Source organism: Zophobas morio, unplaced genomic scaffold (assembly GCF_036711695.1).
Source record: "Zophobas morio isolate AGI-343-1 ecotype UQ-CSIRO unplaced genomic scaffold, CSIRO_AGI_Zmor_V1 ptg000006l, whole genome shotgun sequence".
NCBI classification, from domain to species: Eukaryota; Metazoa; Arthropoda; class Insecta; order Coleoptera; family Tenebrionidae; genus Zophobas; species Zophobas morio.
The window spans coordinates 14047055-14072498 of NW_026972111.1; the positions used below are offsets into that span (position 1 = coordinate 14047055).

General features: G+C 33.9%; 1 protein-coding gene across 2 annotated transcripts in view; it reads left to right on the forward strand.

Annotated features, from left to right (window-relative positions):
- Positions 1 to 25444, forward strand: part of Stg1 (stargazin-like protein) — an 810143-nt gene that overhangs the window by 215647 nt on the left and 569052 nt on the right. For both annotated transcript variants that reach the window (XM_064048543.1, XM_064048544.1), the window contains one exon: positions 6456 to 6760. In XM_064048543.1, the coding sequence (XP_063904613.1) occupies positions 6484 to 6760 (277 nt within the window). In that variant the 5' untranslated portion in view covers positions 6456 to 6483. The remainder of the gene's footprint in view (positions 1 to 6455; positions 6761 to 25444) is intronic.

Consider the following 25444-nt stretch of genomic DNA (forward strand, 5'->3'; position numbering starts at 1 on the left):
AGAACCAAGGAAGTAGGGGAAAGGTGCCTAAAATGATCCCCCTAAGGGAAAATGACCCAAGAAAATGTAGTTCTTGATTCTTTCCCTAAAATTTCACTAGGACTTATAAATTTAACTATTTAACTACCTACTGGCTGAATTTAAACTAAAAAGAATAATTGTTTATATTTTAATTTATGTTTTAAAAACACCCTACCAAAGGATCATTGTAGGAACGCATGTGGGTAAAATGATCCCCAGCTGCGCTTAAAATGATCCCCTATATAATTGTAAATTTATGGATAATAGGTGAGGACAGTTTTTAAATAATATGGTAACTTATAAATTTTATTAAAAAATTAACAAAAATTAAACTTTATATTTCTTAAAAACAAACAAAGTCTGAAGGAAAACAGTCTTTTAAGTAAAATTAAATGGCATTCTCATACAAATAAAAATACTAAAAGTAAATAATAATAATAATAATAATAATAAAGAAACAAAACGGGTTTTAAAACTTTAAATCTCTTCGCACGTCGTCGAAGCGATTCTGCTGACAGATATCGCAGGTAAATTCCTCCGCATCATTACTGTCGATCCCAGCACACTCATCATGACCCCATTTTAAACAAACACAACACCGTATCCACCCTTCGCCTTGTTTACTTCTAGATCTAATTTCTTTTTTCTTTCTTCTTCCAACTGCTTTTTATACGGCGTGCTGGTTAATATTACGGTGCAACCTCGTGCTCTCTTAGATTTGGTTCTGTTTCCGGTCATCTTTGGTAGTGGTTTAACAGCGGAGGGACCGGCATGTGTGAAGACAGAAGGACTGGAAGTTGAAAATGAGGTATTTGCTTTAATTATCCTATAGGGTTCTTCTGGCGCGGAGTTAGTAGAAGCGGTGGAATCCCAGATTTCATTATCTACTTCAGCTGCAGATCCAGTATCCGATACTGACCTCATACGATTTTCAATAGGTTCTGCTCTATTAGCATTAGCAAAGTTTATATCTTGTTCTAAACTCTCAGTTTCCGCAGGCTGATCTGTAGTTTTAGCAGCAATAAAATCAATGTTAGAAAAAATGTGGGCATTATATGGGACTCTTCCACATTTTAAGAACCCATTCATTGCGTTGAGAGGAACTGCAGCCTGCAGATATGACTCTCCAAATATTTTACCAAACTGGAAAACGGTCACCACGCGGCCAGGATTGTTATCCATCCATCTTTCTAAAGCTTGGTTGTGATACACACTTAGTGGATACATAACTCCAACATCGAGCGGTTGAAGTTTATGTGTACAATGTGGTGGTAAACAGAGAATCGTTACATGGCTTTCTCTTGCCTTGACGACGACGTCCAAATTTTTTTGTGTGGGTGAGGTGACCATCTAATATCAGAAGTGCTGGATCTTCTGCGGATGGTTTAGTATGCTTCAAAAAATGGTCAAACCATTCTTTGAAGACTTCTAAACTCATCCAACCTGATTTATTACAAGCCGAAATGGAGCATGGAGGTGTGTCATCCATAAGTTCAAGTTTCACTCGGACTCTACGGAAAATTACCATTGGGGGTATAAAGTGTCTAGTCGCTGACATGCAGAGAACTGCTGTGGCTCTTTCAGCTGATGTAATTCTAGCCACCTGTTTACGACCTTTTTTAGCGAACACTTTACTGTTTTTTGTAGGTACGGTGCATAAGCTTGTTTCATCAACATTAAAGATGCGATGTGGAGAGAACATGTGTTAATCTCGAACACTTTTCACAAGGGAGAAAAATTTATTAACAACGGGTTTGTTAAACGCGCTGGCTCTAGCAGCCGAAGTTGATTCCGGACTCCGGAGACTGATATCCGGATGCCTGTTTCGAAATCCTTTTAACCAGTGTATTCCTGCTTTACCCGTTTGAGTACAAAATGGGTGTTTTATGTTATTTCTCACAGCCAATTTATAGGCAAGAGAAAGAACGTCTCGTGCCGTTAGCCCATACATTCTGGATTCTATGTCGTGGTTGTATTCCACTAGTTCGCGTTCCTGTTCCATGGTAAAAACAGTACGTTTGCTACCCAGAAATTTTTCCCCGCCTAAAGCAAACACATTTTTTCCTTTAGCTCTTCTTTTAAGACACATAAGTGGTACCCCAAATTGTTTATGTGCTGTTTTAAAGGGCATATCTTTCGAAACAGCATCTAATGCCTCTACCATCGATTCCTGATTCCAGTTTTGACGAGTTGTTTTTCTTTTGTATGGAGCCATTTAACAATACCTAAAGATGGAAAAAAGCACATCACCATTTAACATATCTAATAAATTTCCATGTGGCCAAAATAATCCCGGGATCATTTTAGCTCACGAAGAAGGGATCATTTTAGCTGAAACAACAACATCACGTTTGCAAGTTGACACTGAACCTTACATTTTTATAAATCGCGACAAAACAATGTTAACTTATCGTCGAATTGTGGCTAACTCGACATAAAAAACAGCCATCACAATAAACCTTTCCGAACAAAAGTAACCAAACTTTGAAAAACACCTTACATTAGATTAGACACAGCACATTTAATAATTATTTTCACACAACGCTTAGGACACTACCAGTCTCACAGAACTTCCAGCAATGGCGAAAAACAATGTGTGGAAACGATTTTTACCCATATTAAACAGATGGCGTTAGTTGTGTTCTCAAAAACGATGGGGATCATTTCACCCTGAGGGATCATTTTAGGCACCTTACCCCTACTTCGAGAAATGCACAACGGTGGTTCTGGTGCTCATTCTAGAGTAAACAGGACACTCTCTAAAGTTAGGAAAAGATTTTATTGGGTCTGTTGTGGAGAAGACGTTGAGAACTGGTGCACGAAGTGCCAAACGGTGGCCAAACGACCGAAGATTAAGGCGCGAGGGCCGATGTAACCACACAACGTCAGTTCGCCTTTTAGAAGTGCAGGAGAAGTAGTCCAGTGATCGAAGAAAGGAACAAGGACACGGATAAGATCAAAGATCGCGACGATGGCTTACAGGAGAAGCTGCTGACAGAATGAAAACACTCTACGACCTTAAGGGTAACTCAGAAGGATTCTAGGCAGGAGATCTCGTATGGCTTCATAACCCCCAGAGACGAAATGGTCGTCGCCCAAAGTTATTACTAGACTGGGAAGGTCCATATACGGTCGTGACGAGGATCAACGATGTCGTTTACAGGATTCGACAAGGGCCGAAGACGAAAATGAAGACTGTTCATTTAGGTCGCCTCATGATGTACAACAGCAGCGCCATCGACGTTTCTGATCGGGACGATCAGAACTAAGGAGGGGACAGTGTAACGAAACCCATACGCCGCGCCGGTACGACGCCTATACGTTCTAGTATGTACGGCTTTGATTACTCATTGTCGGCGAGGGCGGCCGGATAAGAGCCTAGAAGCGGATGTCGGGACGGGTATTCGAGAACAAGCCTAGAAGCGGTGACGGAGCGGCTGTTTAAATGGGAACCACTGTCGGGAGGAATTAGAGTAGTCCAGACAATGGCAGAAGTCTAGTCAAACCTTTCCAGTCGACTCGGAATTATTATGTACATAATCGCTGTATAGTTAGTCGAGTAAATTGGAGTTTACCCACGTCGATTTTAAACACCTGTTCAATGTAATAATATATATTTTTACAAACTTAGATAACTTTAAAATTGAGAAAACGATATCAGATGCAAATGTTTTTGGTCAACAGTTTCTTAGATTTATAGAAAAAAATATTATTATTATTATTGTATAAAACGATCGGGCAGCGACCAACGCCTGCCCGCACTATTCAGTGTGGAAGAACAAATCCGTTTACGCAAATTGCAAGTCATACTTATTTTGAAGACATTCGTGGATCAACTGTTTACAGTTTCATTACACAATGAATTCCAATGTTGAAAAACAGTACTGCCGGGATGTTGTAACAAAAGTCTCATTAAATAGTTTAAATCGATGGCCGCGCGTCCTTTGGATGGAGTTAATAGTAAATAAATGGTGAATAGGAGACAACGGATTGGTCAGTGCTTGGAAGGTAATAATTAGGTCTTCTCTTATGTGTCTGTGGGCTAACTCGATAAGTTCAGAGTCTTGCGGTATAGCGAGGACTTATTCTACCCAATAGCTTTAAACTTTGTTATCCAGGATGGTTAAAATTGTACATTGTTCTCATTTGTTTGACATGGCATAATCTATACTGTATATAATTTTCGAAGTTGTTTCTTTTAAGTTTTCTTTGATGGCATGTTTTTTGGAGTTTACCCTAAGGATAATTCCAAAAGAAATTGCAAAAGATCTACTCCTCTTAAGATAAACTCTAATAAATTTGGTATCAAAGAAACATACCTCGAGATGTAATAAATAAACCAGGACCCGGTTTATTGAAAGCGAATTAAAATTAATTCGCGATTAACTTTTAATTGAGGTTCCTTGCTAGGTAACGTGCACGTTTTAATCAATCACGGGCACTTATTCTACATTTTAATCCTCTGTTAAATTAATCGAAGATTAAAATAATATTTAATTCGCGACATAGTTGATTTGAACGTGAAAATAACAAAAGTCAGTTTGGCTAGGATTCCAAAATTTTCATTCCAGGAGGTATTTGAGCACATCAGACGCAGTGTTAAAGTTTAATAACAAAAATTACAGAATGTCTAAAAAAAAATATCAGTAGAAATTTCTCTAATTTATCAAGGTCTTTCGAATGTATGTCTCAAGAAATATTGCTTAAAAAATTATCCAACTACAATTTCCCCATTGATAATGTCAATTTGCTAATAACTTATCTAACGGAGAAAATGCAGTGCGTAAAATTCAAAGAAGCAGACCTTGAATACAGGCGTAACTCAAGGCTCCATCTCCATCTCTGTTATTTATAATATACATAAATGACCTTCCAAGTCTAGTGAAAAATACTTGAGACTGAGAAAGACTGAGTAAGCTATTAATGAATAAAATGAAAAGCGGAAAAATGGTTTGCAATCGTTAGAGTATACAGGCTTATTCAGCTAACATGACCCATTTATGTTTTTAAAATAGGTAACCCAAAATACCGATTCCACCTGAACCTGGATTACAAAAATTGTTTCACGTCAGTGTCAGAACAATGCCTATGCATTCTTACGATAATAACCAAAAAAGCGACCAATCTTTGTGGTTGGTTTGTGGGTCGAAGTGCATGCTCCAGGTGCAGATGGTTACGGCCACGATCGTGAGTTTCAGGTTGAAGGTACCATAATCTTGGAGATGTACCGCTAATGCAAATGTCCCAATTACCATATCGCCACACTCTGGATTGGAAAGCTGCATCATACACAAATTTCAGCGACTGCTCGATGCTGACTGGCCCTTTTCGTGTTTTTCAGGTTGCGATTAAAAAAGTGCCTGATAAAGTCATTTTTTTGGTTCTTAATCCGAGTCGCTCTGTCCCATTCAATGTAGTAATTATGTAGCATTACCAGCGGCGCGTATAATAATTTATATTTAATTTCTAATACTCCTAATTTTTTCTAGGCACTGCTACCACTTAAGACCGTGAATTTTACACAGTGACATAATCGTATTGTGAGCTATTCTCCATTTGTTTTTGCATGTATTTCGCAATGACCTTATATAACTAAGTCATTCTCACTCCAGTGTTTAGAAAGAAATCAGTTTTAAAATGAGGTCAAAATGTCTACCAACAAGAAAAGTGTACCATTCTGTAAATAAATTTCTGGATGATACACTAGTTTAAATGCTTTATTAATATTTTTTTCACAATGAGAAAATAATTTACATATAATTATGAACCATTTTAATAAAAAAAATGCAATGTACAATTAACTGTTATGTTTAACTATAAATAGAAAATAGGAAAACATAAAATAAAGGTGGGTCAAATTTTGGGACACTCTGTATATTACTTCTCGTGTATATGGCCATCACGGGAAATTTACTTTGTTGCATACCAATTTTTAATTTAAAAACTTGTAAATTGTTTTACAGTGCTGCATAGACTTCGTGTTACAAACAAATTCTATTACCAGTCTCTCCAAATCTCCATAAAAGTTGGTAACTTCGTGTCTTTTGCTTTTAGAATGCTACGTACATAATATCTTGAACTTCTAATATTTCATTATAAATTTATTATGTGATCTCGCCAACTCCCTGAAAGTAAAGAGTTTTTTCATCAGCTATTGTAGTTACTTTAATAAGTCTGTGTTACTGGATAAATATTTAAGTAAACCAGCATGCGAGCCGTTCTCCATAATTTAATAACTTTATGACTTTATGGAAAAATAAGTACACATGAAAAAAAAGAGGGCGGATTTTTTTCTGAACGAATCGTTTGAGATTACACATAGTAAAAAAAATATCATTTTGATATGAACAAAGGAACAACAATTTTTTTCCTTAGAAATTATTTCAAACTTTTCTTGTTACGTGTATTTATTTATATATTTATTTTTGTTACAGCTGGTAGTCAACATTTTCTCTGAAGAGAATGCAGAGGGCGTTGCCTAGAAATGCGGGACCGTCCACTTCGGACGCCGACGCTACCAACCCCCTTGGACCCATGGAGGCCACTTTATCTTGCTTATGGGTGCTGACACCACTGACGGCCACTGTATCACTCCTAGTTGTTATTATAGCCATGTTTACTAATCAGTGGTTGCACACCGAAGAGAAGATGAATAATCCATCGTACAACGGAACTGGAGAAAAGGATTATTTGTCTAAACTTACCATTTCAGGATTATGGATGCTTTGCTTCACCAACCGTGAGTAATTTTTAATTAAATTGATCCCACGAGGAAAACAACTGATTAAAATCGTTTAAAGAAATATTTTTAAGTTCAAACGGACAACAAAAGGATTCTTCAATTTTTGTTCTTTTTTAAATATATGCTTTGATGAGTTTTTTGTGTTTGAGATTTTGTAAAACTAATTTATTGTAAAATCAAATTCCACCAGTTGAGTAGTAAAAATATTTCTACAAAAGATAGATAAATAAAATAATGAACCTAAGACCTGGTAACAAAAAAAGCATTATTGAAATAAGTGTTATAAATATTCTCGAGTTTATATTAAACAATGGATTTCAATCATTCTAGAACTATTTTCGCGAGTAATTATTTAGATGACCTCTAAAGAAAAATTTGATGGCGCCGATTCTGGATATCTTCCAGGCTATGCGATAGTTCTTCTATTGATCCGGATGTCTGAAATCTCAGTATAATGGACCAACGAAAATAATGGCTTTATGGTGTTTACTTTTCCAAACCCCTCGTTTGTGAACAGAGTTTAGGAGAAGCGTTGACAAGGGTGGTGGAGAAGTCAAAATCGCAAAGCCACTATTTTCGTTGGTGCACTATACTCTCTAACTTCTGCACGGCGAGCCCTGTCACAAAGACCAATTAAGAAAATTCTAATTTATGTAGTTAATAGAGAAAAGATCTATAACTATCAAATAACGTCGTGATCATTTTTTAAATCTTATTGTTAATTATTTGACTTGTTTTCGTACTATAGAAATTATTTTAAGCATGAGGTATTGTAATCGAGTTCATCTGCCGACTCTTCACTATTAGTGCTAGTTGCTATTGTTTTCTCAACGTTTCATGACCCCTACAATATGAAAAAAATGGTCTCCCGTTTCCAACTATCTGTCGTCCATCGTCTGTCTGTCGTTAAATAATCTCCGAAACTACTGGACCGATTGTTGTGAAGTTTTGTGTGTATATTTGGAATATTATTATACTCATTATATTGCGTACATAACATTGTCTAAATTTTATGTAATAATATACTCCTATACTTATGGTTTGAGTTTAGTTCATTTTATTAGATCTGTTTATTGTTTAATCCGTCTTGATCTTTAGACAGATTATAGGAACGTCAATCAGCCTATCGATGGCGATAGCGCCAATATTTAATAATATTAAAATAATAATTATCGTAATAACAGCTTGCCCAAAATTATGTTCGGCCCGTTCTACTCCATTGTAGCTTAATTCATTAAATTATTCCCCTCTTCTGCTTTGGGGAGATAATACAAATGTTAAGATTTTTCAAAATTGAAATAACCGAAATAACGTTCGACCATTTTTTTAAATGTAATTATAGTTTTAAGAGGTAAACAAGATTTTTCTTCTTTAAATAAATTTGCGGCTTCTAGTTCCATCTCTCATGTTTGTTTATTTATTCTGTACCGCTATTTTCGCGATCCTAACTAGTCAAAGGGAGTGAAAATAAAATATTCACGTGATGTATGGCAGTTTGCCTTTCCTAGAAGTTCTTGCGTTCTTTTTTGTTTTAATTACTGAGTCGTTTTCATATATAAATACATAAACTAGGAAATATAATTTACCAGAAATCTCAACTTCTGGCAAATTGTTAACTGAATTAATTCACTCATACGATTTTTTTATAACGCGAGTGAACTCTAAATCTGAAATTATATTTGAAGTCGTGTCTTACATTCTGAATAATTTACTCCATCGACATGAAATTGAGTTTGATACAAACCCGTCCACGAACTACTTAGTCGAAGTAAAAAGTTGACGATTTTTTCCCAACTGAATTGGCCCTGTTTAACACCGCCAAGAAAAGTTGTCATTTATTTATCGGAAATTCAACAACGCCATCCCAGATTATTTTCTGTTATCTCGAAGAAATAACCGAGAAGTTTTCTGTGTCCTGCGGGGATTTCTATCGTATTATTAAAATGGCACCGATTTCTAGAGCAAATTTATTAACATTGCACGAAAAGCAAATAACATCCCCTAGCTACACTATTTACCCTTATACGTTTCGCTTCAATTTCGTGTTAATTGATTGGGTTGTGGAGGCGCCCTTTGTACAGCGAATTATTAGATTGCACCCCTTCTACGTCATAATACACCACCTTCTACCGCCTTGAGTGAACGTGTTCTCTAGCACAATGCTTCTGATATTGTATATAGCCCATGTTGAGTAATAATGCTCAGGGGCGTCCCCAACTTCCCTTAATGGAGATATCTTGTATTGTAGCTTTGCAATTTTGCCCTTCAGAATGGCACAGGGTCACCCCATTATATTTTTATATATAAAAAAAAATCCGGAATAAAGGCTGAAACGGGGAAATTCCGGTCCGCCTTTCGCTTATACCTATTAATTTTCTCATGAAAAATGTTAGTATCGGAAAAACATATCTCTCTTTGAGAAGTAATTTATTTCAGTTTCTTTTAATACAGATCTCAAAGAAAACCATATACTTGGAGCCTTCAGACGCATGTACCGTCTTCCCACCAGCTCCCCTGTCAAATCCTCCACGGACAAAAAAGATTGCGGCCGATCCATCAAATTAACTGATCTCGGGTTCGGAAATTACAATCGTTGCTTGAGGGAGACTAAATCAGAAAGAATTATCATCATTTTTGTCGTAATTACATCGAAATCTCCCCTTTGGCCTCTTGGGTTTTGTCGGTAGGTCGTCCTACGCAAAACAAAATTCCGCATTGCCCTCGTGACACAAATTAAAATTAAATTATCGAATTTCTCAGAAGACGAGCAATAAAGGCTTTCCTGTTCCCTGCTAATTCCTTTCTGGCTTTTAATAACGGGAGATGAAGAAAAACCCTCGTGAATATGCTCTCTGCTCTTTGTTTACAGAAAAAATAAAGGACGGCGTAATAATGAAAGACTACTTGCCGGAATAACATGAAAATGCACATTTTAAAATATAGACAGAGGCGATTTTATTTTCACTTTTGTTGAATTAATGTGGGAACGAATCGAGAGGGAATTTTTCGGTCTTTTATCAAACACAAATTGTTATGTTGAACAGTGGCATCCCTGATGTGTGTTTATGGTGACATCTTTTATTCATATATTTTTTTCGGACGTGGCAAAAATTCAAGGTTTGGGGTTACCCTCCCGTGACTAATTGAGGGGAACGCACTTCCGAAAACAAAATATTACCCTCGGAAAACTGTTTATTTAAAAAACGTATACATTATACTCATTCGGGTTCGGTAAATATGTAAATTACTTTCAGCAAAGCTTATGGCGCGTTTCTAACAAAAAAATTTATACAAAAAATTAAATAACTGTTCATTACATACAAAAGTCGGAAATTTTACTCGAAAAGCTAATTAACGTTGCAGTTTCATAAATATTTACTCAAAGAACTTGTATATATACAGCTACCATAACTTCCATTCTTTCCTCACTGAACCATAGTTGCTGAAGTGTTTCGGCCCCATAACTTTGAGATATCTTTCATATCTTGCGGTATCTTCTTTCTTTCGTCTGCCGCTGATTTTTAAATTCTTCAACCTCCTCGTTGTTCATTTCTCTGGCATTTTTGCTAACGCTCCTAACTACCTTACTTTGACAGTAATTAAAAATCCGTCTCTGTACAACTTCATTATCTTCATTTGTTCTCCAGAGGTTCTTCTCATATATCTGTTTCTTTTTTCATCTATCTTGTTTAATATCTATGTTTTGCGTTCCTCGGAAGACGTTACGTTGTCCCAAAAATTGGAATTAGAGTCGCGAAATTTCCTAACGAATTGCAATCATCTCCTCCTTCGGAAAAAATATTGGGTTTCTTACAGATCACAAGTCCCATATTCCTATGTTGTTTACTATCGAGAAAATGTTTCATACATTTTTATTTGACATGAAAAAACTATTTATTGCCAACAAGAAATTACATCGTCGGAAAATTGATGGTCATCGTGGCAGAAAAATCAATGAGTAAAATTGTTTGCTTTTGCTTTCCGACATTTTCACAAAAACAACAAAAATCGCATGTTATCTTTATCCATTCGCTTTGTATTATTTCTCCACACACCTAGTTTGCGGCGCATATTTACCCAAAAAGTTTGGGTGGGCATGGAATGCAACATACATACACACTTGAGTTATGGACATTTTTTTATTTAAAACTACATGGATGGAGCGTTGCAGAGCTATTATAAAATAAAATAATAATAATCGAAATCAAGATGAATTCATACTCCAAGACTAGGAGTGTATTATTTTATAAAATTTAAACAACATTTATTATGCAAAATTTTGAAGTGACGACGTCAAATTGTTGGTGGAGACGATTAGACAAATTTTGCTTAGCGTTTTACCATCTACACGACATTTGATTAGTAGATATAAAATTTAACAACGATGATCCGTAATTTCGGATATTATATAGTCTCCCTAATAAAAATTGACGCAGATGACAGATGGACGACAGACGGAAACATCAAAGTAGCCATTTGCTGGATGAAACCTATTAAAATATTTCATTGGCTTATGCTCGAAAAGTAAAAACAAGCAGCATACAACAAAAAAATAATATGTAGTTAGAAAACTGGAAACACCATTTTATTACAACATTTATTTATAGTATTTATACATATTTATAGTAACATGTGAACAGTTTTTTTTTTTGTTAGTCTTTGCTGAACAAAAAGTAGACAAACTAGTATTGCTGGTATTACTAGAGTCTTGGGACAAAAGTTATTATTATTACTTTTGTCAAATTTAACCATTTTATTACACATATAGGAATAGAAGGTAATGTTAATATTTGTGTCACGGTTTCTGTGTTATTGCTTATGGAGTCATCAATTATCATATAAATCATTGATGACTTCCACGTATCATGTGTTTTTGTCTGGAGCAAATCCGCACCGGTACCGCTGAAGTCCTGTGGAAGCAATGGTCCGTAAATAAATTAGGATTATCTAAATAAGTGTCACTTATTTGGGATAAAGGCCAGATGTATTTAAACATTGGTTTAAAATGATAATATTGTCTTTTTTAGAACTGAACTGATAGATTCCTACAAGAAAATGAGATTACCAGAAGTAACAAGTTATTTTTGTATCGTCCGCAAACTTAAAATATTGTTGGACAAATCATTAACAAAAAACAGAAATATCAGCGGACCTAACACCGAACTCTGAGGCCCACCTAAAAGCACATCACCAGTTTTAACAATTAACTTTTTGTCTGAGAGATAAGATCGTATCTAGTTATGCAATTTACCCCTAACAAAAGTTAATTGCGTCAAATGCACTCGATAAATCAAAAAACAACCCAACAATATGATTACCTCTATCTATTTATGTGTAAATTGCACAGTGGCACCTTTTACAGACCTACGCTATCTAAATACATGCTGCTTATCGGTGAAAATGTTGTTTTTCTCTATAAAATTATAGATCCTCTTAAAATATTGAAGACATAGGTTGGTCGATAATTCTCACATTTACCCCGATCCTACTTTTTATAAACTGCATAAATAAGATGGAAGAATATACACCAGTTTCTACATAGAAGCTGTTAATAAGATTAGTTAGATTACTGAATAGATACGTCTACAAGTAGCGATGTGGCCAGAACTCGTCTTTTTTAAAACTTTTGATGGTAGCAAGGATATTTTCAGGAGATATGTAGGTAATCAATAAAAATTGAGTTTAAAATTAGAGGGGCGGTAGGGCATGACATTGTGGGTTCAATTAGATAGTCAGAATTTTTATTAATTTTTTTGATTGCAGCAGTGTAAAGTATTTGGCAAAATGATTTACCATTATGTCAAGGTTATCGCACATTGCAACAGTTATAACTAAAGCAGTTTGACTATTGTGTTTGTTCATATTATTATTAGTAATCGTGTTAACGATACTCCAAATATCCTTTAGTTTGGAATTGGATTGAGCTTTTTAAATTTTCAAATAATTTTTGGTTTTTGCAATATTTTTTAACTGAGTTTTAGCTGACTTATGCAATTGACGAGATTCCTGTGAGATACATACGTATTGTGATAACCAAAACAGGTCTTTTAGTTCGTTAGCTTTTTGTACAATTTCTAAGGTTACCCAATTTTTACAATTATTTTTGATTTTGGTTTTGCCGTTCTGTTCCATCGTGGTAAATGGACATATTAAGTCAAGATATTGGTTCTTATTATTATCCTATTATAGCTTATTAACATCACGACAAAAAAATCTAGTTCGTTCCAATTTGCGCTCTGTAGTTGAAATTTTATTTGTAGTAAGTTTTCTGATGTATAGTTTCTACGTAGGTATAATTATTTTATCATTGGTTACCTTTCAATAAATGATTAATACATATTAGAGTGACCCAAAAAAAACAACTATTTTTTTGTGTTGAGTCTCGTGTGAAATTATGTTAGTTTATCATGTTTTAAGACCCTCATCCAAAGGACAGCTCAAAAAAAAAATTATGAGGTCGCTCAAAATTTTTAGAAAGTTCCCAAATCGTCAAAAATTGATTTAAAAAAATAAGTTTCCCAAGTTTTTAGCTCAAAATATTAATTGTTAAAGGTCGCTGATATATTTTTTTTAATTTACAAGACGTGTTTGAGCGACTTTTTAATATTTATATTAAGCTTCAATGAATGATTTACGTTTTACTTACTTAGTGAGGTAAAATACACCACGAGATGTAAAAAAAATCAAACAATGATGGAAATATAATTTTTCAATAACTCGATATTTTTATGTAAACAATAATTATAACATTTTAACAACATTTAAATAAACTTTGTTATGAATTCTGAAAACAAATTGTCAATTTATACAATTTTAAAGCTTACAGTCGCTCGAAAACATCTAAGGTAATGCTCTTGTCGATTAAAAAAAATTATGAGCGACCATTAAAAATTAATATTTTGAGCTAAAAATTTGGAAAACTTACTTTTTTTCGTCTATAAAATATTACCGTAACGAGAAAAACAAAATGAAACAAAAAAAATGTTTTTGACAATTTGGGAACTTTTTAAAAATTTAGAGCGACCTCTTAAAAAAATTTTTTTGAGCTGTCCTTTGGACGAGGATCTTAAAACATGATAAACTAACATATTTTTACACGAGACTAAAAAAAAAATAGTCGTTTTTTTGCGCCACCCTAATACATGTGACTTAAGCTAAGTGATCAGCAATATAAGTTGGAAGATCTATCATCATATAATCATTTGCAGATTTTTGCAGCTTACTACTCACAAAAGTTATACGAGTAGATTCTTTCAAAATAAGATTCATGTTATTCGATCCAAATATAACAAAGAGAATTTTAGTATTAAAAGATAATGAATAATTAGTCACCACATATAATCAAGTGTTTATGTTTGGAGTTGTTACAAAATATTTGAAGATCACTCGAGGGACGCCTATACATACATACACAATGATTTCGAAAGGTGTGCAATAATAAAAATTGGGAATAGCTCACAATAAGATTTATTGTACTGTGTAAAGTTCACGTTCCTAAGTGGTAGCAATGTCTAGAAAAAATTACTTAAAATTTAATATAAATTGTTATACACGCCACTGGTAGTGTCTCTTGACCTACCATAAATACTATTCAATGAATAGCACAGAACCACTAGAATTAAGAACCAAAAAGCGGCGCATTGATAAGCAATGTGCAAAGTCATGTTTGAGTTGGTTGCAGTCGTGTGTTCGGTTAACGTCTTTAACAATGGTGAATTTTTCCAATTCTGAGCGTGTCGACATGTTAATGCTTTATGCGATTCCGAGTGCCCGAACATTTACATCAGTGGTATAGCATCTTCGAGATCATGGCATCTTCAAGCCTCAAACTCAGGATCATGCCCGTGATAGGATCGAAAGAATACTGCAAACTGAAGAACAAATTTTGGAACGCTTCGAAGAACACCACTCGCCGACTTGCAACTGAAGTTGGAACTTCACAGTCTGTAGTACATCGTACATTCAAAGAAAAGGCCTACCACGTTCAAAAAGTGCAAGTTTTGGAGTTCGCTGATTTTCCACGTCGTGTAACTTACTGCGAATGGTTGTTTCAGCAATGTCGTGAACGCCCTTTTTAAACTTGTTAAATTGCATACTGTTTACGGATGAAGCAGGATTCACTCGCAATACTGTTCTCAACAGCCACAACAGTCACATCTGGTTCGATGAAAATCCACACGTACGTCAAGAAATACGATTTCAACGCCGGTTTTTCATAAATATGTGGGTCGATATTGTACATGACCACTTAGCTGGACCTTATGTTTTACCAAACAGATTTAACGCGGCACAGTACCTCGAGTTTTTAAACAATGCGTTGGAAAATCAGCTAGATGTGGAAGTGTCTCTATGTGAACAAGTTCGCATGTGGTACTTGCATGATGGAGTACCAACACATTTTGCTGGACCAGTAACTGAATCGTTAGCTTGGCCTCAGCGTTCATCTGATCTCAATCCGTGTGACTTTTGTCTGTGCAGTTGGATGAAACAATTAGTTTATGGAAATCAACAGTGTCTAGAAACTATCCAAGAGCTTCAACAACGAGTGGCAGTGGCAGCCGCTACAGTTCCTGGAACTCCTGGAGTGTTTTACGTATCCGTGCAAACATGTTGTGAAGCCACAGACCACGGGTTTCAGCGGGTCGCAACATAATTTCAACGCAAAATGGAGCACACTTAAATTGTTGATAAAAATGTGAAGTTAAGGAAAATTTATTAGTACAAATAAATTATATATCATTCGATATAACCCAGTGTTCTGAGACTCAGAAAATGTCAAATTGTTCACTTTGATGAAACATATCAATTAAATCTAATTTATTTTTCAAACATTGTATATTAACATGATAAATCTTCAACATTAAATTTGGAATTAGCTTCTACCAATATATTTTCATTATTGAATGTTACATTTTTACCGATCGGTTTATGCCAAGATTGTCTAAAAATTATCACTCCATTCTTAAAGCTAACGTTTTGAATGACAGTTGTCAACAACACAACTAGCAAGTTTTTGATCTTTGTAACAAATTGTCACAACTTATTATTATGGTTTTCAATCTTGATTTTAAAATAGGGATTATGTACAAAGACAGAAGTAAATATAATATTTGTATTTGAACATAATTTAGTTATTTTCTAAAAAATATTTAAGTGTGGGATATTTCTTAATTATTGCAAAATCATTACTTTCAATAATTTTTCTTTTTCTTTACGAGGATTATTTTTCAGAGAGTTGTAGATCCGATAATTTTTGAATGCTAGCAAAACATTTTCTGAATTAAATTTCTTGAAATGTAAGGAGATAATTATCTATAAATTAAAATTAAATATTTAGTAGGTATTTAGTAGATATCACTTACTTATTCCTGGAAATATGCCAAGAGAATGCTCTCGTTGGTAATTTTAATATTATTTGCGCACTGCTACTCGTTGTAGGTAGACATCGTAGGCCTTTTGATACCTAGCTTGCGATTTATCCGGTATTAAGCTCTTTACAGCTTTTTCCGCGCCTTTTGTAATATTTGCTGGCTATTCTGCTTCTGAAGCCATTTTTATCTTTGAACTTTTGCTCGTGAATAACCGGTCACTATGGAAATGACTTCATAGGTGTATGTGTGTAGACTCAAAGTGATATAAATTTTTGCAATTTAATTTGTAGTAATCACCTAAAACCGACACAATAAGTAGTATGCAAACCTTAGATACGAGCCTGACACCTGCGACTGTAGCTACATATGATCATCCTTACGTAATACAACGTATTCAAGAATTTCTATGAAACATTATTCATTTTTCAAATAACGACTTTATTAATAGTGCAAGAGCACAAAGCAGACGTCTTTGAAACACGACTTGCACTAGTTATAAAATGACATTACTTATTGACTTGGTTATTTCAAATATACTGAAATTTCTGTTAGTCCAATTTTTCGTTTCATCACATCATTACTGTAATTTAACCAATAAGTTTAAATTTCAATTTGCTGGAATAATAATTTATATAATTTAACATAATATAACGTTAAACAGAAATTCAGTGAAAACGTCACTCACAAAATAAAAAAATGTTCATACACAATAATTGCATTTCCACGCGGTCTGTCAGATTATTTCATTTAGGGCTGGCCGTGTATAAAATCCATTACCAATACATTTGAAAGACTTCGCGGCGACGTTGTATTCAGATTTTTTCTATTACGTTGTTAATTGTTCATCACGTGATATTTCAGAGCCTAGTTGAAGTTTTGTCTTAGTTTTTTGCACTACTGTCTTCAAATTTCTTAAAAAATTTCTTTTGGTTATCTGTATCTACCAAAAAGTGTTTTATTTTCAGCACGCGAGGTTTCTTTGTCAACAATTTTGCAATTGATTTACGACTAAATTGTACTCAAATCTCTGAAATGATCATTGGAAAGGTGGGGTCGAAGAATTTAGAATTAAACACCACAATCGAATGGGGGCCCATTATCAAAAAGTGTATCTATGTGTTCCTTTGGAAAAGGAAATGTTTCAGCCAGAACGTTATTGAAATTGTTAGGGCAAAACCTGGAAAGCACCTCGTCCTACGTAAGACGCCTAAGTCAGAAAGTTGATGTTATTTCAGTTGTCAAAGAATTTTGAAGAAAAATTGCAAATGTGTGTACCCCTATAAAGTTCAACTGTCACGAGAATTAAACCCTCAGATTATCGGCAGGTGATTTTAGAACAATTCGTAACGAACTCTATGGTGCAGAACTGTAGCGAGGATACTTTCAGCAAGATGGTGCTACGGCCCATATTTTCCCGTTCCTTTTGAATTTTTTTCTATTCGGACATATTAAAACTATCACTTCAAGAAATGCTCAAGGAGATTAATGCCGTTTACTTTTTTAAAGGGTTCTTTTATTAATCTGAAGCACTCGGTATACTGTGTTATCAACAAATATGTATTTAATTCGCACGCGCTCACAGCTACAGTATTTTCTACAGTTTATTTAAACTGCAGGTTGTTACCAAATAATCATTATTAATAGATACACATGAAACCCAAACACGAATGCACAGCTAGATTTATTCAATGTAAGCAGAAGCAAACCATGTAATTGGACTAAACTGGGCGAGTCCAATCACTGAAATAGTGTTTAATTTGTCTAATAAACTGATATTTAGATCGTGATTGTACCATACAAAAGCTTCAAGTAAAACTTCTTGAAGATAATATTCTGTATAATTCTGTTTTTGCATTTAGAAGCGCTGCTACATTTAAAAAAAAAACATCGTAAAATAGTGCATCCAGCAGAACCAACATCGCGTTTATTATTTACATTAGTTTCCCAGCTTGCATCACTAAACATTTTAATCTCCCATGCAGAATATTTAATAAACTTCAACGTCGCATTCAGAACAAACTGAATGTTTGTTTAATGTTTTATGTCTTTCAGCAAACTAGCTTAATTAGTTTATATTAAATCTGTCAAATATGTCTAAACTTAATTTTTTCTTGTATAGATCATCAAGCACTGTGTATGTTGTGTTTATTAGTTTATTTTTATACTTCCCGATCGTAAGCTAACGAAGTAGGTTTTATACATTTTATAGAATAATATATTCCTATACTTGAAGTTGTTTAATCTGTCTTGATTTTATAAAAATCAGAATAATAAAATACCTTTTTTTATTTAAATTTTGCGTTTATGCTTCAAAGTTTTACCAAATCAGTCGTGTCTAAAATAGGCAAAATATTGTCTGTAAATTATATTTCTTTATAGCAAGGACCAAATTATTCTTTACGAGTCATCATTTTTCACTGCACATTTAACAGTTTGTTCAACCTACCTGTCTTGCTATTTTTTCTACACTACAACTTAATTTTCATGCTACAACCCACTGTGAGAAGTTTACCAAACATGTTCTGAACAATATTTTGATAATCCGCATCCATGTAATTTCTAAGAAAGGTATCGATTACATCGTTAAGTCCTCCCACGCTTTTCTTTCCTCTTTGTTTATAGTTTTTTAAAAATTAGATTTATACCTAGTTTGTGAATGTGCAATTCATTCAAAACTCCCTCCTTGATTCTGGCTTCTGATGAAACTTTAGTAAGTTTATTTTTTTCATTAAAGAGCTACTCTTTAAGAACCTAGTGTCCTTTTCGATTGGTATCCACCATCGTTAGTACATTAGCATTGCTCTCCTTGCTTTTGTCTCAGTTCTTTTTTCGAAATTAGGCAGAAACAAGCTTAAAAAAGTTAGTGTGTGATGGGAAAGAATTTACCATTTCCAAATTCGGGAATTCAAATTTAGCTTACCTACAACTCACTAAATCGTAGAATTAAACCACACTTGGTCGATGTAAATGAAATTAGCTGAACTTTAAAAAGCGCATCCAAAATAATTCCAAGACGGAAATAATTTCTATAGCAGAGGAGAATGTCCGCTTAATTCTATAAATTGTGGTGTTGATAGTGGTTTCAAAGAAATCCATGAATGGAAGAGCAACGAAGCTCAATTATATACAGTTCAATGGAGGTCTTCGAACTTTTGACACAGGAATTTAACCCCCAAGGTTTATTATTTAATAATTATCTATATGAAAAATTTGCAATAACTACAATATTATAAAATTTCTGTATAACACCCAGGTAAATTTGATAAGGAATTTTCATCATCGTGATGGACAACAATTAGAACTGAAAAGAGTAACCTGTTATAAAACAAACTGCGCGTACAAAGCTATGAATAAGTATCATTTTAAAACAATTTAATTAGTGAATAGATGTGTAAAAATTGTGCGTCAACGGTTAAAATTCCGTAATACATTTAGTCCTCACAATAAACTGGTGAAAACTATTTACAGATCTGTTAAAACGAGGATCATAAAAGTAATCTTATTTAAACTAAATTTACAGTCAATTTGAGAGTGCAACAGTGTAAAGCAAATTTACACAACGCTACGTTCTTCTCTTAGTTAATGAAATCATTCGATATCATAGTAACAGTTCACGCTGCTTAGTTCTTCCATTAAGAAGCATGACACCTAATTTAACGCCAACGAATTTTGTCAAGCCTGTGTAAACATATAGAGGATATCATACATACTAGGATAATGTACTCCAATTTATTACAAACAAGAAGAACGAATAGTTTGACAGAGATTCACCTCCGGTATTGCTAATCCGATTCGCCGGACCAAAATTTTTTGATTTATGAAAACCACAAACACTTCGATATACACAATATTAACTAATTTAGTCACCCATAATAAAAAAATTAAAACAATCTGATTATGAAATACCAACCGCCGCAACGGTTACTTGCGTTCTGCCACTCTCTGGTTTTAAAATTGTGCAGAGTAACTGTTACTGAAAAATCGAAATGAGATACAGTAAATTACTTTCTTCGACATAAAGTTCCTGTTACTGTATCTAAGTATATATGTATGTATATTTATTAGGGTGATTCAAAAAAAAAAAATAATTTTTTTTTTTCGTGCAAAGAGGTTCAAAAGTTTCTTTTCAACGTAAAAAAATACCAGTTAAAATTTGAGCTCTTAATATTAATATTAAGACCGTCCGCATCGCGTTTTTCTATTTCCCATAAGAATAACATGGGAAAATTTTTGTTTGCACCTTCTGATTTTTATTGCTAGCCCGTCGTGTGTCGTGAAAAAAATTCAATCACATATTTTTATAGAGAATTGAACGCTCTACAAAAAGTGTCTCCTATGATTGTGCGAGAAACCTGATAGTTGAAGAGTTATTTTAGGCTAAAGTTAAATTTATCCAAATTTTGACGTTTTTGATGCATTACAATAAATTTGATGGTCTTATTGGAATAAATCACCACAAAAATTTATACACATTTTAAATTTAGTTTTTTAAACAGTAATTGTTTATAATTTTATGCTATAATAAGGCCAGTAAAACTCTTTCCGAACATTTTCAGCATCAGTGGGTTAAAAAATCATAGTCAGGTTTCTCGCAAAATCATAGGAGACACTTTTTGTAGAGCGTTCAATTCTCTATAAAAATATGTGATTGAATTTTTTTCACGACACACGACGGGCTAGCAATAAAAATCAGAAGGTGCAAACAAAAATTTTCCCATGTTATTCTTATGGGAAATAGAAAAACGCGATGCGGACGGTCTTAATATTAATATTAAGAGGTCAACTTTTAACTGGTATTTTTTTACGTTGAAAAGAAACTTTTGAACCTCTTTGACACGAAAAAAAAATTATTTTTTTTTTTTGAATCACCCTAATATTTATATAATATTTCCCAAGTAACTTATAGAGTTTTGTAAGCTGAAAACAGTGGTGAAAACTATGTTCCGAAATGTCTATAAATAATTTTTAAAGATACTGAAAGAAAACTTCACCCAAATGTAGAAAGAGGATGATAATAAACTATTTTTAAAATAACTGAACTTGCATTATAGATAAAGTTGTGAACATCCTATATTTAAAATTTCATAAAAATAACTCCTGTGAGCAACTAATGTAAGGACTCCTGATGGCAACAGATTGTTTGAAATTTTTGCGAGTTTGTGCATATGTCTCAAGATCATTATAAAGTATTTGCATTTGGTGTTTTTAACATGTCTAATCCATCTTATCAACTATTAATAGGTGTGTAATATAGGGAAATCACTTAAATCAGTTTCTTACTCAACTAAGTCGCAATCGCCATCAATTCATGACTTCGTATTAACAGCTGATGACAAATCGCTTGCGAATTTAGAGTATCTCGACCATTGGGAAATCTGATCATATAAGATTAAAAGTTGATCTACAAATTTGTTTCACGTCACTGCCTACAATTAATAATTCTTAGAAAACGTTCACTAATCAATTAATCAACCTTTGCTGACAGCTGATTAGTTTGAATTACTATGTAGTTCTTCAGTAAAAGAAAAATGGAAGGAGTTTAAAACCTCGTTAAATGATATCATTTCTAAATGTGCTTCCAGGATAACATACAATTCGTTATCCTTAAAATATTGGATTACAAGATACGCAAATTAATTAGGATGAAGGGAGGCACTTTGTCGAAACTTTAAAAGAACGGGAAATACAGCCAATTATATAATTTATAGTACTTTATCTAATCATCTCTACTCTATAATCAGGCCGGCACGAATCACGTACGAAAGACGCATTGGGGTATTAAAAACTCACAAAGTTTCTGCAAATACAACCGTTCCAGTTTAGATGATTCCGAGTAGAAATACAGATGGCTATGTCGACCCATTTAGTGTCATTTACATGAACATTCTGCAATAATTTTCAACTTACCTTCGTCTAGATGAATTTTCCGTAATAAAATCTTTTGGGAATAGCAACACACGTTTAATCCAACTTTGAACAAACCAAGGACTGTATTTTTTTTATTAATAATTTCGTGTGTATTTCTGGCCCATTCATACATCATTTATGACTACGACAAGCGCTCGCCATAAATTCATCAAAACCGAAGTTCTGGAACAAGGCTGATTTACGAGATTCGTCAACAGTATGCAAGAAGAATCGGCGCTACGATTTTAAATTGTTGTGTATTTAAGGGGAATGTTCAAACATTGCGTAGGGCTCTGAACTGGTTGAAAAAAACCTTCTCTAAACCCCAGAGCTGACGTTTCTCCACTCGTTGGGCCGTCGACTTCATTAACCATTTTTCCCTCGTGAAATCTACAGGACATGAAAAGACGTCAAGCTTGATGATATTTTCAGCTTCTACCTACTCAAAGAAATAAAAACTGAATGAAAAGCCGTCAAATGTCAGAAAGCTACTTAAATAATGCAACTTCAAAAGTGTAAGAAGTATTCACCCTAATGGGAATCAGTTTCTCTTTACGCATTGAAAAGTCCTCGATATGAAGGTTGATAGCAAAAAGTTGTTTTTCAGTAACAACGTTGAAAATCTATAAATACGAAATCCAATTTCCTATTAAAGAGAAACTTGTAAAGGGTTGAATAACTTACACGCGTTAATTACTTCTCATCTGTGCCTAGAGCCTAGACCATTTTTTCATTGATTTAAAACTTCAGCTTGAATTATTATACAATACAATAGTAGAGAATTGTACCTATTACCTATTACTGTGTGTTATTACATGATAAAAAAATTCTGATAACGGTAAGCCGTCATTTATAGACTTAAGCCTTAAGTGTATGCTATTTCTTCTCAGTATGCATTAACTTTTTATCTCCAATGTCCAACGCACTCTGATCACAACCAACCTTATTCAGAAATATTTTTAACAAGTAATTTTATTCATTAAAAATACATCTGACAGAACTTTTGTCGCCTCTGAACTATAGGCAACCAAATGCAGATTTTGCAGATTTTTCTAAAAAATATAAAATTAAATTTCTTGATTTTTACTTCCCGAGCATAAGCGAAGGAAGTATTGTAATCGACTCCGTCCGCCGACTCTCCACGTTTACGTTTTCTCGATCTTTCATGACCCTTACAGGACGAAGAAATAGGTCTCCCGTTTCCGTCGGTCTGTCTGTCCGTTTGTCCGTCTGTCCGTCTGTCTGCCGTCACGGATTTTTATTAGACCGCTAATCTCCGAAAGTACTGGGCCGATTGATGTCAAATTTTGTATTTATATCATGTATATGGTAAAACGCTAACCAAAATTTGTCTAATCATCCCCACCACTAATGCGATGACATCACTTCAAAATTGTACATAGCAAATTGGTTTTAAATTGTATCAAATAACATAGTCTTAAACATGTAGTTTATGACTCCGAATAGAGTTTTTACCCGAAACGTCCAGATTTTAGAAAAAAAAATCAACATTATAAAAGAGCATTTTGCAATTTAATTTGGAATCTGCAAAACCAAATTGTTTGAAATCTTGCAGATGGTTTACAGTTATGACAAACATGGTCAATTTTTAATCAAAATATATTTAATTGTCCCGTCCAAAAAATTGATGACATCAGCTCGAATGTTTGCCGAATAAATCCTATCTAAAATGTACAAAATATGATGAGTCTGTAATTTATGTAATTTATCATCTCAGTCATATTTTTTGGATTTGCATATACTGGGTGACTCAAAAAAAATGAATGCGTTAATTTCTTTTATTGATTTAATAAGGAACAACAAAACCGAATGCTTAGAAATCTTATTATTATTATTATCATCATTATTATCTTGGAGATGTTTTAAAGTTATCATGGCATGGTAAATTTTTGATCAAAATGTATTTACTCATCCATCCTAAATAATTGATGACGTCGCTCCAAAATTTTGCTGAATAAATCTTATCTAAAATGTACAAAATATGATGAGTCTGTACCTGCGATTCAATTAATATTTTTTGGATTAGCGTATATAGGGTGACTCAAAAAAAAATGATCATTATATTTGAGGAGCGAGGGAAGTTCTGTCGATACAACTTTCGACCAATTTTTTGGACAAAATATCAAGAAAATATAATTTTTTGTATGATATGAAAAAATAGGTTAATATAAAGATAACTGTGAACTATTAAAGTACAGATAAAGGAGCATGTTATGCGGTGTTTCAAGTGATTTTTCCCCATAACAAAATTTTTTGAAGACGTGATCGACATTTTAGGAAGGATACGTAAATAAATGCAGAGTAATACAAATAATAACAGCACGTATACTCAAATTTTCGGAAAAATTATTTAATTATTTTTTTTTCTTTTTGAGTTACTCTGTATAAGTAATTCTAGAAAATATGAATGCGTTGACAAACCACATTCATACGATTTAAATTTTAGAGAGGATTTATTCTGAAAATTTTGAGATGACGTTATCAATTTTTTAGGAGGGGATAAACGGATAAACTTTGAGTAACCATTTACACTGTCTACGATAAGCTTAAAAAGTTTGCATGATTTCAGAGCATTCGATTTTGCAGGTTCAGATTCTAAATTGCATATTTTATTTATCACGTGTGGCAAATACTGTGAATGTGTGAAACTTTTGAATATTCGCACATTTCTTAAGTTTATGATTAATTAGAATATTCAGATGTCACATACTGCTTCCGTAACTGGAACTTGGAGAAAACATCAAGAATTTTTTAGAGTTGATAGTTTGTGGAAATGCTGTATTAAAGAGGTTCCTTTGGATAGGGAGCGACGATTTTTCATATCTTTTGCGTTTGGTGTTTCCTTGCTCCAGAATTCCTTACAAATAATATAATTGGTACTGTTCCGTCCATAGCGACGATGGTTATCATCACATTGTTGCGTTTTTTGGATCCGTGTGGGTTTAATTCAACAATTTATTTCTCGGTAATACAAATTTATATGACTAACAACACAGCGATTGACTGGACTAAAAACTAACTGCTTCCGACGGTAGTTTCTACTTAAACGCATTCATTCCTTTCTGGACAGTTCGCTTCGAGCTGACTCTAGAGCCCTTCACCGAGACTCCGCAAAATCGTTTTAAGACGCTTTTTTAGTCGAATGCCCCCCACCGCCGTCGCCGATGATGAGTCACCCATCATTGCCGTACATACTAGAATGCCCTCGAGAAAACCCATAGGCGTCGTACCAGGGTGGCATATGGGTTTATTTCGTAACAATATAGATGATAACCAATATAATATAAAAAATTGCAGATATTAAAAGTTAAACAATGTAATCACAGGTGTACTCTATTAACAAACAAACTACTCACTACGAGGTTTAAAAACGCACAGTCTT